The 17,813-nt window shown below is 36.9% G+C and overlaps 1 protein-coding gene across 11 annotated transcripts in view; it reads left to right on the top strand.

Moving 5' to 3' along the window:
- CEP112 (centrosomal protein 112) overlaps positions 1 to 17,813 on the top strand; it is a 555,671-nt gene that overhangs the window by 415,784 nt on the left and 122,074 nt on the right. For all 11 annotated transcript variants that reach the window (XM_069076590.1, XM_069076589.1, XM_069076587.1 and 8 more), the window contains one exon: positions 11,052 to 11,201. In XM_069076590.1, the coding sequence (XP_068932691.1) occupies positions 11,052 to 11,201 (150 nt within the window). The remainder of the gene's footprint in view (positions 1 to 11,051; positions 11,202 to 17,813) is intronic.

Raw genomic sequence — 17,813 nt, 5'->3', positions numbered from 1 at the left:
ATTTGAGCCATATAAATTACACAAAAACATTATTACATTGTTTGTTACTAAGTGTTATTGGTTTGCCAAATATAAATTATCAGTATTTTGAAGTTGGCTATAGACAGCTTTAATAAATGAATCATAAATGTTTTTGAACTGGAATCTCAGGTGTTTCCTGATTTTAGGAATAAACCTTGGGAATAAAAACAAGGACATTATAAGAATATTGGAAAGAAAAATCAAAGAATCAGTAGACTACAAGGTAATTTAAAATAAGGTCAGGGCTCAGGACTGGGAAGTCCACTTAATTAATATTCTGTGCATTAACCAATCCACTGGATCATCAAAAATATATGAGATACACTGACTGTAGGATAACACACCTGGGAACTAATTTACACAATCCATTCTGAAGAAGAGGTGGTTGTTAGAGTAGAGGCTTTTATGGAAAAAAAGGGGACCTGATAGTAAGGAGATTGAAGAAACTTTTTATATTGGAAACAATTCACCAGTGAGAAGAGACCCCAATAGCAAAAGAGAAATAACTGTGGGTAAAGCTAGATCCCTTATGTTGAACAGAAAATTACCACCTACAGGAGAAACACAGTGTAAGCCCATCCTGGCAATGAAGGATTTGCAACAAGAAGACCCAGTTCTGATTAATTCTAGAGCATCCTCTCAGGCACATACTAAAGAAGCACATCAAATGAGTCACCCTGATAATGCTGATTCAAATGTAGAAGTTTACAAAAATCTAAGGGAGATGGCAAATAGACTAAATTGTTTTTTAATAAATATGAAAGACTAATTAAATATAAAGGATTTACCAATCAGGTACAAGGGAACCACCAGCCTTGTTCAAGCAAAGTCAAAGAAGTGTCTTTTATGCAACTGACCTAAACTTGAATATGAGTAAGGAATGTACTTGAAAAGTGGATATTGATGGTTGTGTAAGATGATGAATTCCAGTGAAATTGAAACAGTAATAGGACTGAGACTGGGAAATGATTCAGGAGGAGATGGAGTTGTCCTGGACACTGAAACCAGTAAAAAGCAGCTCATCCTTAAGTAAGCTAATAGCTCTTTGATACAAGAACATCACCACCAAGATGCAGTCATAGAAGGAGAGATATTTTTGTTACAGATGCAAACTAGATGGACATAAATATGGCAAGTACATTTAAGAAGAATTTTCATTTGGTTCAGATGCAGCTGATATCCAAGAAACCTGTATCAACATTCAAATAAGGGTATGCGATTCAAGTATGTTACCAAAGTTGAAAGAAGAAAAATTTTGTTGAAAGATTTTGGTGCTCAAGGAAGATTGGGTAAATTTTGAAACAGAAATTGAACAAAGATTTAATATTCAAATAGAAAAATTTAAATGTGATCTATCAGCTGAAAAAAAAGGAAAGAGAAATAAAGGCTTTTATTTTCAAGAAATGAAACAAGCCATCTATTCAACACAAAAGAACTATTACAAGATACTAAAAAATAAATACTCACTTTGAAGGAACAACTCAAGAATGATAAAGCCCTCATCGTTAGTCAGCCAAGAGAATTGCTCAGAACAGTGTTGCTTAGAGTAAAGCAGAAGCTATGTACAGAAAATCAATAGCTTTTCTGAGACCTGAGAAAGATTCTAGTTCAGACAAAAAGGTGAGCTGAACCCAGAGGCAATGGAGCTCTTGCCAAGAACCTCTGTTTGAAAGTCCTAAAGGGTAAAGAAATAAACCATATAATTAAACAGTTCTAATAGTGAGCTTATAGCATCAGTCCATTTAGATAAGAAAGATTATTAAATTAAAAAAATAAAACTATCCAACTTATAAATAAATTAGATAATGATATTTCAGGAGAAATAATTACTGCTTCAGGTATATGTATTTCATTGTTGAGCTATATATAACATTATTTTGCACTTTGTTTTTTTCTATTTGTGATTATTACTACTGTTATTATTGTATTTTTATCATCATTTTTAAGTCTGTTGTGACTTTTCATTACTATATATATGTATATGTGTGTCGGGGGTGTTTATGTGTATTTAATTCATATATATGTCTATATATTGTGTATATGTATTGTATATATGTACTGTACATACCAAAAGTGTAAATTTGATATAACCATCAAATGATTTTCAGGGAACTTAAAACATGGGGGCATGGAGAGGAATATAATACTCGTTTCACAGGGTATTACATATAGAAATAGATATATACAGCAATTATATCTATAATCTTTTCCCACAGAAATTCTCTATAAGAGGAGGCTGTAGATGTAGTTGTACCTTTAAGAGAAAAGTATAATTTTGTAGAAATGGTAGTTTGGCTAACAGTTTGGAGAGTTTTAATTGTGATTCTATGAGGAGTCAGTCTGTAGGAAGGCTGTTAAGAGTGTTGGCTTGAGAAAAGTGGAAGATACCATTGTTCTGTAATGTCTAAGCAAAGACTGTAGAAGACAGAAAGAAAGAGGCTTGAAAGATTTTCTCAAAAAAAGAAATAGAAATGTTATTCTTTGTGGTTCAAAGAGAATGAAGAAAATTCTTGAAAAGAGACCACTTGGTACCCTTGAAGAAACTGAATAGTGGCATTCTATTTCCAAAAATAAGGAGAAATTATCCATTGTGATCTTTCTCACAGTTCAAATATTGTACACAAATATTTATGTTTTATAGTGTTGATAAATTGTATTGCCAGTAACTTTGACATTTATTTATTTAATAATAGGAAATTGTTTTCCGTAAAAGGAGAGGTATGAGCAAATTCTTATGGGGAAAGAGGTTTCTTCAGTTTATAAAATAAGATCTCATAAATACAAATGGGAGCTCTAAACTAACTGATTAATTAGAGAGGTTTCAGAATGTCCAGAAATACTCCCTCTATTACCTCAGAGCTTGGAATGATGAAAATGAATATAGTGCAAAGATAAATAGTGGTCAGCAGGTTGAGGTCAATGAGGGACAAGAGTAGGAATAGTAGACCTCCTAATGTTGCTTCTCTTTGGGTCATGATACAGACTTGGTCATGTGATCAACAAGATGAAGGACCAGACACTTGCTTCAGTCTTCATGGCCTTTCAAACCTTTCTAAAATAAGAATTATATGTAAGACATAAAGCAGTTTCATCTATCTCCAAGCTCTAAGCCACCAAGAACCCTAGCAATGGACTAAGAGCAAAGGTTATCCTCTGATGGTCTCACTCTGCCCCAGCAACACACACACTCACACCAGCACATTCAAGCAAGACCAAATAAGTCAATCCACAAGTTTGCAACAAAATTCAACTCTGCCCTTCACCCCTTCCTGTCTGTATGCTAAGGCAGTAAGCTTTCTTAGTCTAGAATTCTGTGTGAAAGAATTGAGGAACAGAGGAACTGGAGCAAGATGCCAACGTGTGTTTAACCACCAGTTCTGAAGTGAAGGGGACTAGCATCCAATTGAATCCATTTCTATCCCTGCAAAAGTCACATAGTGCAGAAACTCAAACCTATAAAACATGAATTGTCCAACAATTAAGATAGCTTTGAGTTCCAGCCCCAGGGGAAATTGCTATCAAAGGCAAAGAAATCATAGCAGAATATGAGGTAAAAATGATGATCTCAGGACGACGAAAACTTATTGTAAAAGCTTGAGCACAAGCAGATAAGCCAACAGGGAGAGGAGGGAACATGGGCCTCTAGATAATGAAGATCCATGCATCTATCACCTGATGAGGCAGAAGACCCTGTGGATTTTCAAGGCTTTTCAAGAGAACATGGAACTACAGCAGGATTTTCCTACATGGTTTCAGAAAAAAAAAGAAGTATGACAGCAGAATTTATGGCCCCCATAGCAGAAATAATCAACAATAAATCAGTCAATAAATCTTAAGTACCTACTATGTTCCGGGTACTGTGCTTAGTGCTGGAGATACAAAGAATAACAAAATACAGCCCCTATTCGTAGAGTAACCATCTAATGGAAGAGACAACATCTAAAGAACCATATAATAACAAAATATATACTAGATAAAGTGGAAATAATCAAAAGAGGGAATGCACTAACTACAGGGAATGGGACAGATTTCATATAAAACATGGAACTTGAAAGGAAGTCAAGAGGTGGAGATAAGGAGGGATAGAATTCCAGGCATGAGGAATAGATAACCAGTGAAAATGCCCAGAATCAGAAGATGGAGTATCCACCAGTGTCCTTGTGTTGCAGAGTACATGGGAAGGTATAAGAAGACTGGAAAGGTGACAGGGGCACGTTCTGAAGGGCTTTGCATGCCAAATGGATGATTTTATAGTTGATCCTGGAGGTGATGGGGAGTGAATAAAGTTTATTGAGTAGTGCGAGAGAGCTGATATGGTCAAACCTGAGTTTAGGAGGATCAGTTTGACCCCTTGGTAGAGAATGAATTATAGAGGGGAGAGATTTGCTGTAGGGTATTGCAGTAGTCCAGGTATAATATGATGAAGGTCTGCAATAAGGCATGGCAGTGTCAGAGGAGAGAAGAGGACATATACAAGAGATATCAGAAAGGTGGAAACAACAAGACTTGACAACTTATTGGCTCTGTGGGGCATAGTAAGAGAGAGAGAGAGTGCAGAATCAAGGAGGACACCTGGATTGTGAGCCTGAAAGACTAGGAGAATGTGGTATTCATGACAGTAATAAGAAAGTTAGGAAGAGGGGAGGGTTTGGGAAAAAAGGTAATGGATTAAATTTTGGACAGGTTGAGTTTAATATAATATATTCATGGGTCATCCAGTTCAAGATATTTGATAGGACATTGGAGATATGAGACTGAAAGACAGCAGAGGGATTATGACTGGTAAAGTAAATTTGAAAATCATCATCATAAAAATTCTAATTGAATCCATGTTCACTGATGTTATCACTAAGTGAAATAGTATTGAAGGAGAAAAGAAGATGGCCAAAGGCAGGACTCATGGAAACCCTGGATTAGTGCTTGTTACATGGATGAAGATATAGCAAAGGAGATTGAGAAGTAATCAGACTGATAGGAGGAGAGTCAGGAAAGTGTAGTGTCATGAAATCCTAGAGAGAAGAGCCTGTCAAGAAGAGAGTGATCAGCAGGCAGCTAAGAAGTCAAGAAGGATGCAGATTGAAAAAGGGCCATTGGATTTGACAAGTAAGACATCATCTGGCAACTTCAAAAAGTGCATTATGATCTAAATTATGATTACAATCAGAAAAGTAAATTATGATGTTAGAAACCACACTATACAGGGTTAAAAGAGTAAGAGGAAAGAAAATATAGGCATATATGGTAGAGTCTTTTCGATTTTAGCTACAAAAGGGAGGAGTAATATAAGATGATGACTACTAGAGATGGATAGATCAAGTGAGGGTTTGGTTTTTTTGTTTTGCTTTTGAGAACAGGAGACAGATATGTTTGTAGGCTATGGAGAAATAGTAAATATTCAGGAAGGTATTGAAGATAAATGAGATAGTGGGGATGATGGAAGGGGCAATCTTCTAGAGACGGTAGACTTAAATGGAATCACTTGTGCATATAGAGAAGTTTGCTTTGGAAATGTGAAGGGACACCTCTTCATGTGAGACAGAGGTGAAGGCAGAGATTATGTAACATAAATTTGTATGGATCCATTCAGCACAGTTTTCTCTAGCTTCATTCAGCTACATGAGATGTAGTAAGGTAGCAGGAAGAGAAAATAATCCAGAGTTGATGCTTGGCAAGGCAAGATTGGGAATAAGATAAAGGGACATGGGACTCAAGAGAAAATGGTAGAGATTTAAAGAATTTCACCACTAAGGAGTCAAGCCCCGGTTGTAGTAGGGCACCTTGAAGCGCAGCAGCGCCCTGATGGCAGCCGTGTAGTCCTCCACGGCTTCCGAGAAGTCCACCCAAAGATATTTGATCTGACCCCTGTTGTTGTAGGCGGTGGCCAGGTCCTGGGGGGTGCAGTGGGGGGCAGCGCGCGCTCTCCCGTCCGCGCAGGCGCACTGGCGAATGTAGGCCGAGTCAAGAAGAGGAATAGAAGAGTGTGTAGTCAGTGGAGAGATGTTGTCCTGGGAAAGAACTGTGGAGTAGAGGGCCTGGAGATCACAGGACTGGGAACAGGATTTAGAGTTCTAAAGTTGAGAGAGAAGTGAAATGAAAACAGATTGCAATCAGATAAAGGAATTTCTGAGTCTGAGGATATGGAAGTAATGATTGGTATGGCTGAGGTGGGGTAGAGGAATAGATCATACTCTCTGTAGGTTCAGTACTATGCCTGCTAATACAACAGGTCTAGATATGCAGAGATGCCATATTAGACACACAGACCATGGCAAACTGATATTGCTGTTTCTTAGGGAACATCTATCTCCAGCTGACCTCTATCTATATGAGTTAAAGCTCTATTCACACTTCAGTACTTTCATACTTTCTTCCCAAGGTGGAGCTTATTTTTTTCTTTCTCTTTTAGGATATTCAGGTAAATTCATCTTTATCAATAAGGCTGCCAGGTAACATTCTTGTTCAGGTCCTTGCTAAATGCTTCTGTGGATGAAGGAAAATCAGGACCCTAATTAACTGGGTCTCCTCCTTTTCCTGAGACAATAAAGTATTAATGTTTTGCCCCTTTCGCATTTGCAAGATTTTGTATGGATCAATTTTTACCTTTTAAAGGGTGTGAAACTTTAGTTAAAACCCTAAGAGGTTTATTTGGCCCTTTCACAGCTTGTATAAGCAATGTAAAAGAAAAAAAGCTATTGAATTTCTTTGCTCTTTTAGGCAATATCAAGAAACTCTATCAGTTAGATATAGGGCAGTTAGCATTTGGTTAAATGAAATGTCAGTCATATTGCTTTACAAAGCAAATTAGTGAGCTGTGGAATTAGTCAAGAGAATTATCTTGATAGTCCAGCAGAGAGCAAGTTATGGAAGAAGAATCTAGTTCTGGGGAGGAAATTGTTCTCTTTTTTTTCCCCATATACAAAATAGTGGGGAGAAAAGGGGGTTTCTCCTCTTCCCACCTTTCCCATCAGCAGTGACATCCTACAGAAGCAGTTCACCCAATAGGAGATACTATCCAGCAAAAAGCAGATCCAGAGATCCCAGCTGAGTAAGATTGAAAGTGGATAGAAGCAGGTCCAGGGAGCTCTACACACTTACCTGAATAAGGGGAGCAACATGAGGACATCCTAAGTTTTTACTGTGCCATTTAATAAAATAATTTTGCTTTGAGCTTTGTCTTCTGTTAAAGGTAAATAAAACTAATTAGAGGAAGCATATGAGTCTACAGTGTTTGGAGTATTTGAACCTTGGGTTGTCAGCCCCTCCGTCACCCTTTGAGGGAGAAGTGGGGAAGGGAGGATCTCACAGTTCTACCCTTCTTTTAAGTCAAAATAACTACGGGGGCATTTACTTATATATTGTCCAGTCAACAATAAGCATTTATTAAGCATTTACTATATATAATATAGACTTGACAAGTATATGTGTGTGTTACTAAATACAAAGTAAACCTTTTTAAGGAAAGAACAATAGTAATTTGGGGGATCAGGAAGTGCTTCATATAGAAAGTAGAGCTTGAGTACAGTTTAGGAAAAAAGAAAGATTTTAAAAGTGGATGGACATTCATTCCAACCAAAAGAGATAGTATATTGTGTGTAGGAAACAGCAAATTAATATGGCTAGATCATAGAAGATAGGAAGGATAGTAGTAATGGTAGGAAAAGCAAATTAGGGCTAGATTATGAAGGAAAGCCTTTAAAAGACAAATTTATATTTTATTATAAAGGCAATATGAAGCCAATGGAATTTGAGTGGAAGAGTAAATTGGTTAGACATGTACAAATCACTTTGGTTGTTTTTGTTGTTGTTTTTTGGAGGAGGGAAAGCAAGGAAGTTGGGGTTAAGTGACTTGCCCAAGGTCACAGCTAATAAATGTGTCAAGTGTCTGAGGCTGAATTTGAACTCATGTCCTCCTGACTCCAGGGCCAATGCCCTAGTCACTGCTCCACCTAGCTGCCCTTACAAATCACTTTGGCAGCGAGGTGGAAGATGGATTGTAGCGGGAAGAAAACTGAAGTAGGAAGACCTATTAGGAAATCGTAACTAGCAAAAATCCAAGCATAAAGTGACAAGGGCCTGAAATGGAGAAGGCAGTAGAACATTTAGATTGAAATACTCTAAAAGACAATAGGGAAAGTGTGACTGGAGCTCAGTATAGATTGGGGCCAGATGTAAAGATTTTGAAGTTATCAGTTTAAAAATTATAATTAAACTTCTGGGGTAACTAAGTGAAATAGAAATATATAGAAATAGCAAAGGTCCCAGGACAGACCCTCGGTGCAACCCCAAGTTAGAGGGCATGCTATGAGCAATGCACAAGCAAAGAAGACAGAAAAGTAATAATTTAAAAACTTAAGAAAAGCAAGAAAGAGTAATATTATAGAAACTCAGAAAAAGAACATCCAGGAGAAAGGAGCTAAAAATTAAAAAAAAAAACCTTCAAAAAGTTAAATAAGAATAGGATTTGTGGAAAACCCCTAAGTTTTGGCAATCAAGAGATTATTTGTAAATTTAGAGAAAGTAGTTGCAGATGAGTAATAAAAGCTGGAAGCCAGATTGCAAAGAGTTAAGAAATGTGTAAGGAAAACAAGTAGAAGCAACAAATTGAGTCAGGGTTTTTGTTGTTTGTTTTTAGGAGTTTGGTTGTGAAAGAAAGGCATGTAAGGATATAGTAGGGTCTAGTCAAGGTTTTTTGTTTGTTTTCAGAATGGGGAAGACTTGGGCTTGTTTGTAGGCAACTGGAAAGGTTTTAGTTGATAAGAAAAAATTGATATTAAAGAGAGGTGTAGGGAATGATTATAGGAACTGTCTGCTTGAGAACATGGGAAGGGGTGGAATTAAGGATTTGAAGAGGAGAAGATTGCCCATCAGAAACTTGAGTAAAGGAGGAGAGAATGAGGGATAATGTCAGGAGGTTTTGAGATATAAAAGAGGGGGGAAGGAGTAACTCACAATGAATAGTCCCTATTTCAGTAAAATATTAAGTGAATTCCTCAGAAGAGAGGGAAAAGTGAGGGAATTAATGTTTCTGTAGCTTTCAGAAGAGAAGATTTAAGACAGCCTTGGGGAGGAGTAAAATGACTGTCATGCTAAGATAAGGGTGAACTAGAAGTAATATAACAAATTTGTAGTGATCCCAGTTGGCTTGCTAAGTAATTTCAACCAACTCTGTTAACAGCATGAGGAATAGAAAAGGAATAGGGGAGTGGTCCCAGGGTTAGTATTTGGCAAAGTATAAGCATCAGTAACAAAGAGGAATAAGTGTTCTGAGGGCAGCTAGGTGGTACAGTAGAGAGAGCTCCATTCCTAGAGTTAGGAAGACTTGAGTTCAAATGTGACCTCAGGCACTTACTAGCTTTGTGACCTGGGCAAGTTATTTAATCTTGTTTGCCTCAGTTTCCATTTAAGAAAATCCTTAAGGATTTGACAAAAGTAGAAAAAAATTAGCAACAAGGAGGGACTTTGGGAAGAGGTCCAAAATGGGTATTCAGTGATGTTGAATAGTTCACATTTCAATTTTTTTTCCTTTTGGGAGAGGGGGTTAAATTTGCTTTACTTTTAGAATTCTGGATATTGGTTGCTTTTAGAAGTTTACAGATGTTTCTGGATATCAAAGTAAAATAATTATATTATTCCTGTTTTAAAAAATAATTCAATATATTATTGAAATACAAGTCTTGACCAAAATACACATGCACATACATACATACACACTACCATTCTCTGTGTGTATATATATGCTCATCTATATACACATATGTATACTCATTTTCAATTTTATCCCTATAATCTAGTTTCTCCCCCTTCCCCATGTAACAGATAGAAAAACTGACTTAAAAAGACATTAACAGAGCTAGTCACATTCTAAACTAGAACCAATCTAGTACTCTTCCATAGAATCCCAGATGACCATATTGAATCCTAAGGGATTGGGATGTACAGCCAGAGCAATGGGATTAACTGACCCCCTCCAACTTTTCTACTGTATGCAGAATTCTTGACCTTTCTGATGAATGTGTTGGAGAACTCAGAATGAATCCTATTAATTCACTGTCAGCAATTTGTACACAGAGAATTCTCAAACTTGCTCCTATTTTCAGTTCAATTCAGTAAGCATCTAGTAGGTGACCACTATCTGTCAGACACCATACTAGTCACTGGAGAATTCAGGAAAAATATCTACCCTCAAGGAGCTTCCATTATATTGAGGGAAAATTATATATACACAGAAAACTAGATATAAAGCATGTACAAAGTAATTATAAAAAAATTGATCCCATATAGGCAAGGATAAAATAATCTGTTTAGTTACATTGTTTTAGTTGTTAACAGTTCAAAATATTTTGGAGAGTGGTGAATCTTTGTTCATCTCAGTGGTGAAATAAAGACGTGTCATACTCAAGGTCCAGACCATGCCCAAGTACAACTGAACCACAGTAAAAGTAATTGGGAGGGGCGGCTAGGAGGCGCAGTGAATAGAGCACTGGCCCTGGAGTCAGGAGGACCTGGGCTCGGATCCGGCCTCAGACACTTAACACCAAAAAAAAGCCATGTGACCTTGGGCAAGTCACTTAACCCCAATTGCCCTCCAAAAAAAGCAAAAGTAATTGGGAAACATTTAATAAAATAAATAAAAATACATTGCAACATAGATAATGTTGATTTGTAAATTTCTAAGTTAATATGCCATGGGATCTCTTTCGCTTTGACTTCAATACCACTGATAAAGTAAATTTCTAAAAATCTGACAAATTTCAGCTTTTTGAGATCACAAATGTCCTTTGTTCTGATGAATAAATATTATGGGGCATTATAATAACAAATTCTCCCAAGTTGGTTTTCATAAGTTTTGTGCCTTTCATAATTTTAATCTTTGATTGTGTGAAATGTCATATGTGCTAGTGTGATATGCTAATTGAAATAGTTTGTGAAATTGTTTGCCTAATCCAATCACTTATCCACCATAAATACATGTAGAAATCAATTCCTCTTACTGCAGAATTAATACTCAAAGCCTGCTGTTCTCATTGCAGATCATAGCAGACCTTCAGACAACGATTTCCTCTCTGAAGGAAGAGAGCAGCCGCCAGCACCTGGCAGCTGAGAGGCGGCTCCAAGAAGTGATAAAGAAGTTTGAGGAGGAAAAGAAGCAGCTGATTAGAGATAATGACAGAACAATCAAGGTAACCAGGAGATTTCTGTCACTAGTGATTCTTGCTGCTTTCATTAAATTTAAAGAAGTATTAAAATCTTTGCTGTGGGCAGAACAATGCAGGTTTCAGTCTTGTTCAGTACCCTCAGTAATTCCATTCTCTGGACTTTACTTCCTTGGAAAATATTACATGTGCATTATGCTGGAATGTTGTTATATGCCAGTACATATAAAGTCATGAAACCCTTTCATTCTGCCAGTGTCCATTTTTTTTTCATTGTTCCTCTGAAACTAATGGCTTTGTCCACTGCTATTCATCAAATACAGTATTTTCATGGAGACAGTGATGTTAATCAGGTATGCCTACAGTAACAGAGAGGAACATATGTTACACCAGACAGAAGCAGTAAGTATAGAATGATTGAATGTATTTTAGAGAAAGGGATTTGTGAATAGTAAGACCTCCTTCAACACTTCCTTATTTTTTTTTGGTAAACTTTTTTTAAAATTTAAACTTAAATACAAAATGAGAAAAGAACACCATAAGAGGATTCAACATAAAACAATAAATTTCCATTTCAAGAAAACTCATGTAATAAATACTATACATTGTTTTCAAAGCTTCCCAGCTTTTCTTTGCTTCCTTGTTGGTTTTCTTTTGTTTTCTGCATTCCTTCTGTTCTTGGCTACATAGGTTTCATTTATACAAGACAATTTTAATTTAAAATAATCAAAATTATCCTTTTCATACTTCAACAATGCTGTTGCCTTATAATATGGTTTAAGGTCTGATGCTGCTGAATCTATTTCCTTTGCATCTTTTTTTATCTGGTTTCTTTGAAGCTTCTGACATTTTATTCTTCCACATAAACATTGTTATCAATTTTTCTAAGATTTTTTTAGTAATTTAATTAGGATGGCATTACATAAATTAGGTAAAATTGTCATTAAAAATTTTTTATTGGCTTTACTTACCCATGAACAAAAAGTATTGCTTCATTTATTTAGATCTGAGTTTATTTGTATAAAAAGTGTTTTATGTTTATGTTCATCTAGTTCCCATGTCTGTTTTGGCAGGCATACTCTCAGGTACTTTATGTTGCCTAGGTATTTTAAATGTCCTAAAATAATATTGAGTAATATTGCTGATGCATAGTGTAGTTTCTCTATTTTTTACTTTTGATTAAATCTATTTTAGTGTTAACTTTGTCTGAGATCATTATTACACTCCCTGCCTTTTTACTCCTGTCCTTTATTTTATCTTTGTGTGTATCTCTCATTTTTATGTTTACTGAAAGCAACATATTATTGAATTCAAATTTTTAATCTGCTAACCATTTCTGTTTTATGGGTAAATTTTTCCCATTCAAATTCTAAGCTACAAGTTGTGTATTTTCCTCCTTTCTATTTTTCCTCACTATTCTTGTCACCCTTCACCCTATCCTTCCTCACTCCTCTGCTTTACTTCTACCTGCTGCTTTGCCCTCCTATTCCTTAACCTATCCACTTCTCTAAGTGTCCCTCTCTTATCCTCTCCCCTCCCCACCTATCTCCTTATCGTCCTGTTTCTTTCTGAATTGAGAAGACGTTTATACCCTTCTACATATATATGTTGTTTCCTCTTTAATGCATTCCTGATGAGATGTAAGGTTTCAGCACTACCTGCTCTCCCCCCTATTATAGCTTCCTCTGTATCAATTTTTCCTTTTATTTGTATGAGATAATTACTCCTACACATTCTTATTTTTTTTAGAATCAGCCCATATTATTCAGCTCAGCCCAAACCTTTCTTTCAAACTACCCAAATAAAGATGACAATCATAAGAGTACTGCTAATATTTCCACATATACAAAGTAAATGATTTGACCTTATTGAGTCCCTTATAATTGGTCTTTAATGTTTACCTTATGTTTCTCCTGGATGTTATTTGTCAGGTTTTCCCTTAAGTTCTGGGGTTTTTGTCACAAAAACCTGAAAGTCTTTGAGTTCATTAAATGTCCATATTTTTCATTAAGGATTATATTTAACTTTGCAGATAAGTTACCCTTGGTCATAACCCCAACTTTTTTGTTCTATGAAATATGGTATTTCAAGTCCTATGGTCCTTTTTTTGGCTTTTTGGAGGGGGAAAGCCAAGGCAATTGAGGTTAAGTGACTTGCCCAAGTTCACATGGCTAGTACATATTAAGTGTCTGAGTCCAGATTTGAACTCAGGTCCTCCTGACTCCAGGGCCATTGCTCTATTCACTGTACCACCTAGCCACCCCTTGATGGTCCTTTAATGTAGTAGTTGCTAGGTCTTGTGTAATTCTTCTAGTATCTCTATGATATTTAAATTGTTATTTCTTGTTACTTCCAATATTTTTTCCTTAACCTGAGAGCTTTGAAAATTTTAGCTCCATTACCTTTTCTTAATATGAGCCCAGATATTCTCTATCCCCATAGTAGCCATCAATGGTTGGGTTCTTTTTCTATTGTTTACTCATTTTTATTATTTTTTTTGTTTTATTTTGTTTTTAGCAGCTATTAGTATAATCAAGTTGTAGTCCTGAGGTATGGGGAATGATGCCTCAAGTCTCAGGTCCTTCTTACTGTTATTTTCTGAGGTCTGCCCAGCACTAGGCTCTCCTCTCTACTCCTAAGCCATGGCTAGAGCCCTCAGTCATATGGTCCTGCAAATGATCTTGCTCTCGTTCATCTCTCCCATCACTGCAAAACCATCCTCCTTGCCCTGGAACTGAAACAGGGACTCTAATATCCTGCAAATGCCCACAGCCACTAGGGCTTGTTGTTTGTTGATTCTGCAGAGTTCATGTGGAGGTGTTTGCTCTTCACTTAGGCTGAACCTCTATCTCTGGAGGTTTGGTCTTTCCTGGGGTCTTCTCAAATTGCCTTAGGAGGACAACTGCTTTACCCCCTGTTTATTTATGCTGTTCTGAGGCAGTGTGTGTGTGTGTGTGTGTGTGTGTGTGTGTGTGTGTGTGTGTATGAGAGAGACAGAGAGACAGAGAGAAATTTGCAGAGCCAAAAGTTTTCTAACCTACTCCACTATCTTCCCAGAATCTGAGGTGTCCATAGGTTTCACCATATTGCCAAAAGGATTAATGACACACAAAAAAACGTTTGAGAATCTCTTGCCTTACAAATAAATTGCACTGTTTGGGGTCCAGTTGATTATAATTGAATGTAAATCTATTTCTTATATACTTTGAATAATTTCTGAGATAGACTTTTCATTGAAATTATCACACACAGATGAACAACTAATAAGAACTGAAAGAATTAAATTAAGAGAATATAAGGATAGGGGGAGGATTCTGGGAAGAAGACAGAAGATATTCAGAAAAATTTTGGCTAAATAGAAAATACACAGGAAACAATTTATTGAAATTCAGTTATCAAAATATTTTTTAAAATAACATACAAGAGTTAGTTTTCCAAAGTCCTTTCCAATGATAATCCCAGACTTATTTTTATATCTAATTTGACATGCTTTTAGAAATGATCACTAATGAAACTAACCACAAAAATAGTCTCCAATACACAAGAACTCATCCTAGTATAGATACTTCATTTCCACTAGTCCAGTAATATTTAAGTATCTGTAGAATGTTTACCTGGAAAACTGATTAATTGAAAAGAAATAATGCGTAAGACAGACTCTGTCCTTAAGGAGCTTAAAGGTTTTTTGAGACATTAATGAAATAAATGGAGAGGAATAAGAATGCCCTTTAAAACTGTGTCTTACAGACAGTGCCTTGGGTATTCACAGAGGGGAAAATTCCTCCCTCCCCCATTTACACTATAGAATTTAAGTGCTATAAGGTTAGGAATTCTCACTTTTCAAAGAAGGAGTATTAAAAAAACTCTGTCATTTTACTTCATACTCACCAGATTAACAAAAATGATAAAACTACAAAAAAAATAATTGTTTGAGGGACTATAAGGGAGACAGAAACAGTAATACACTATTGGGCAAGCTATGAAGTGGTCCAGCCATTTTGAAAATCAGTTTGGAACTATGCCCCCAAAAGTCACTGAGCCATCCCACAAATATCACTACTAAGGACACAACCATACTCCTAGACTTCCTCTGACATATAGACATGCAAAAAAATAAATAAGAAAAACAGGAAAAGGCTCATATGTATAAAAATATTCAGAGACCTTTTGCTGTAGCAAAGAACTAGAAACAAAGGGAATGCCCACCAATTGGGGAATGGCTGGACATTTTAGTTATACAAATGCAAGGGAATATTATTGCACCATAAGAAAATATGAAAGAGATAGATGGAGAAACATGGGAAGATTTATATGAAATATTACAGAGTTAAGTGAACAGAACTAAAGAAGAAAAATCTATACTACAATATTGTTTTTAAAAAATGTTTCTTAAAGACTTATGGTCTCTAATCAATGCAATATCAATCACAACTCCAGAGAGTTGATGATGGAGTAAATACTCACTCTACTTCCTGAAAGAGAGTGACATACAGCATTTTACCCCATAATCATTGCACCCTGTTTTTTTCAGTCCAAAAATTGGTTTATAACCTTTCATTGCATAATTGTCACATGGTACAATTCTGTTCATCATGCTGCTTAAAAGATAAAAGAGTAGCAACATATTCACTAGTGGCATATGAATGAATACACATTTATCTCATGCACATTATGAGTCCGAGCCTAGAATTCTCAGCTCATGCACATTGTCAGTATATTTCCAAAAGTCTACTTGAATGGTTTGTTTAGAGCATTGCAGCACTAATGGTATTTTCACTCAACCCAATGAAGAACTGTAGGCAAAAGGAGAGTGGGTGAGCAGGCAAAGTTGCCATGAGTAAGTCACAGAGATGGTAAGACTTGCATCTTCCCAGGCTAGCTAAACTGTATAGTTTGTCTGCCAGCAAAAGTTTAGTAATAAATTATTTTTAAGTAATACCAGCACAATTTTTAAAAGCTTCATATAATAGTCGCACCTCAATTTTTTGCTTAAAAAAATTGGCATAAAACCTGCTATGACTAAGCAGTGAAATACGGTATATTTTTAGATACTGCTAATATGTGTAATTATTTTGCTTGAATATGTTTATTTGTTGCAAAGGAGGATTGGGTTTTTTTTTCCTTTTTAACTTGGGGGAAGCTGGGATGGAAGGAAAGGACAATAGTGGTGATGATGCTCTCCCTCCAAAAATGGTCATTGAAAATTCAGAAAGGAGGATTCTGGAAAGATGGCAGAATAGGTCAGAAAATTCCTAGCTCTCAAGATTTTCCCCCATAAAAGAGATTAAATAATGCCTTAAAACACTGAGCAGTGAAAATAAATAAGAATAAGGGGAGAACAGGTGTCCTCCTGGGAAAATCATAGCGGATCTTAAGAAAAGTCCCAGGCTGAGGTTTAGTCCTTGTGAAAAGTAAACACCTCCAGACTAATTCCTAGATCACTTCAAAAAATAAGTAGCAAGCCCTGGCATTAGCTGGGTTGGGAGACTGCTTCAACCTCAGCCACAGGAACTTCTTCTCCTGAGACAGTGAAGAGTTTGGATATCTGAGCTAGGAAGATAAAGGGAACCTCTGCTGATAAGGAACACCAGACCCAACTGTGGTGCAGAGACAGGAAAAAGGAACCAGCACAAAACTGGTGAGCCCAGAACCAGTGGCGCAGGGACACTGCTGGCTGTGGGCACTTACAGGAGGCTAGACATCTTGGTTCCAGTTCCAGGCCAGAGGGAAGAACTGAAGGAGTATATGAGGACAGAGGCATCATCCCCCATACTGCAGCACTAGAGGTGATTGTAAAAGCTAAGCTACTACAGCTTTTGAAAAATGCACAAGCAAAGGAGAAAGAATCCAACCATAGAGAGTTACTGTTAGAATAGAGAAAACTGGGGATCATCTTCAGAGGAGGAAAACCCCTTCTACCTCAAAGAAACCCTCTTCTAGCCCAGAGAGTAATGTCAAATGGTCACCTGCTCAGAAAGAATTCAAAGAAGAACTTTTAAAAGACTTAAAAAATCAAATGGAGAAAAAACTAAAAAAAAAAAAAGACAATCCAAAATAAACAAGATTATGAAAAGAAAGTCAACCAATTAGAAAATGAGATCCAGAATCTTTTTTTTTTCTTTTTGGAGGGCAATTGGGGTTAAGTGACTTGCCCAAAGTCACATGGCTAGTGTGTGAAGCATCTGAGGCCTGATTTGAACTCAGGTCCTCCTGACTTCAGGGCTGGTACTCTATTCACTGCCCCACCTAGCCACCCCTGTGGAGATCCAGAATCTTAGGGAAGACAATGACTCCTTGAAAATCAGAATTGGGCAAGGGAAGCCAATGAAGTGTAAGATATCAAGAAATAATGAAACAGGTCCTTGAGGCAGGATGAGGTAGCCTGTCTAGAAGTGCCCCCGACTCCTCTGCGACCTGCTGGGCTGGACTTACCCGGTGCGTCTGGAGCCTTGAGCGTCCTTCTGTCCCAGCTAGAGTCCGGAGGCTTCTGTACTGCCTGGGCTTGGCTGAGAATTTGGGACTCCTAGACCTCGCCACTTATCCCCCATGACTTCAGTGTGGGTTTGTGTCCCCAAAGCTGAAAGGAAATTTCCCAGGTTCATTTGGCTTTTTGTGGTTTCCTGGTCCCAAAGAAAGACA

The sequence above is a fragment of the Petaurus breviceps genome, unplaced genomic scaffold (genome assembly GCF_028583685.1).
Source record: "Petaurus breviceps papuanus isolate PSGF00001 unplaced genomic scaffold, PetGlider_PUasm1.0 90925, whole genome shotgun sequence".
NCBI classification, from domain to species: Eukaryota; Metazoa; Chordata; class Mammalia; order Diprotodontia; family Petauridae; genus Petaurus; species Petaurus breviceps.
Note: the sequence above shows the minus strand (reverse complement) of the source record. Positions and strands in the feature narration are given on the sequence as shown.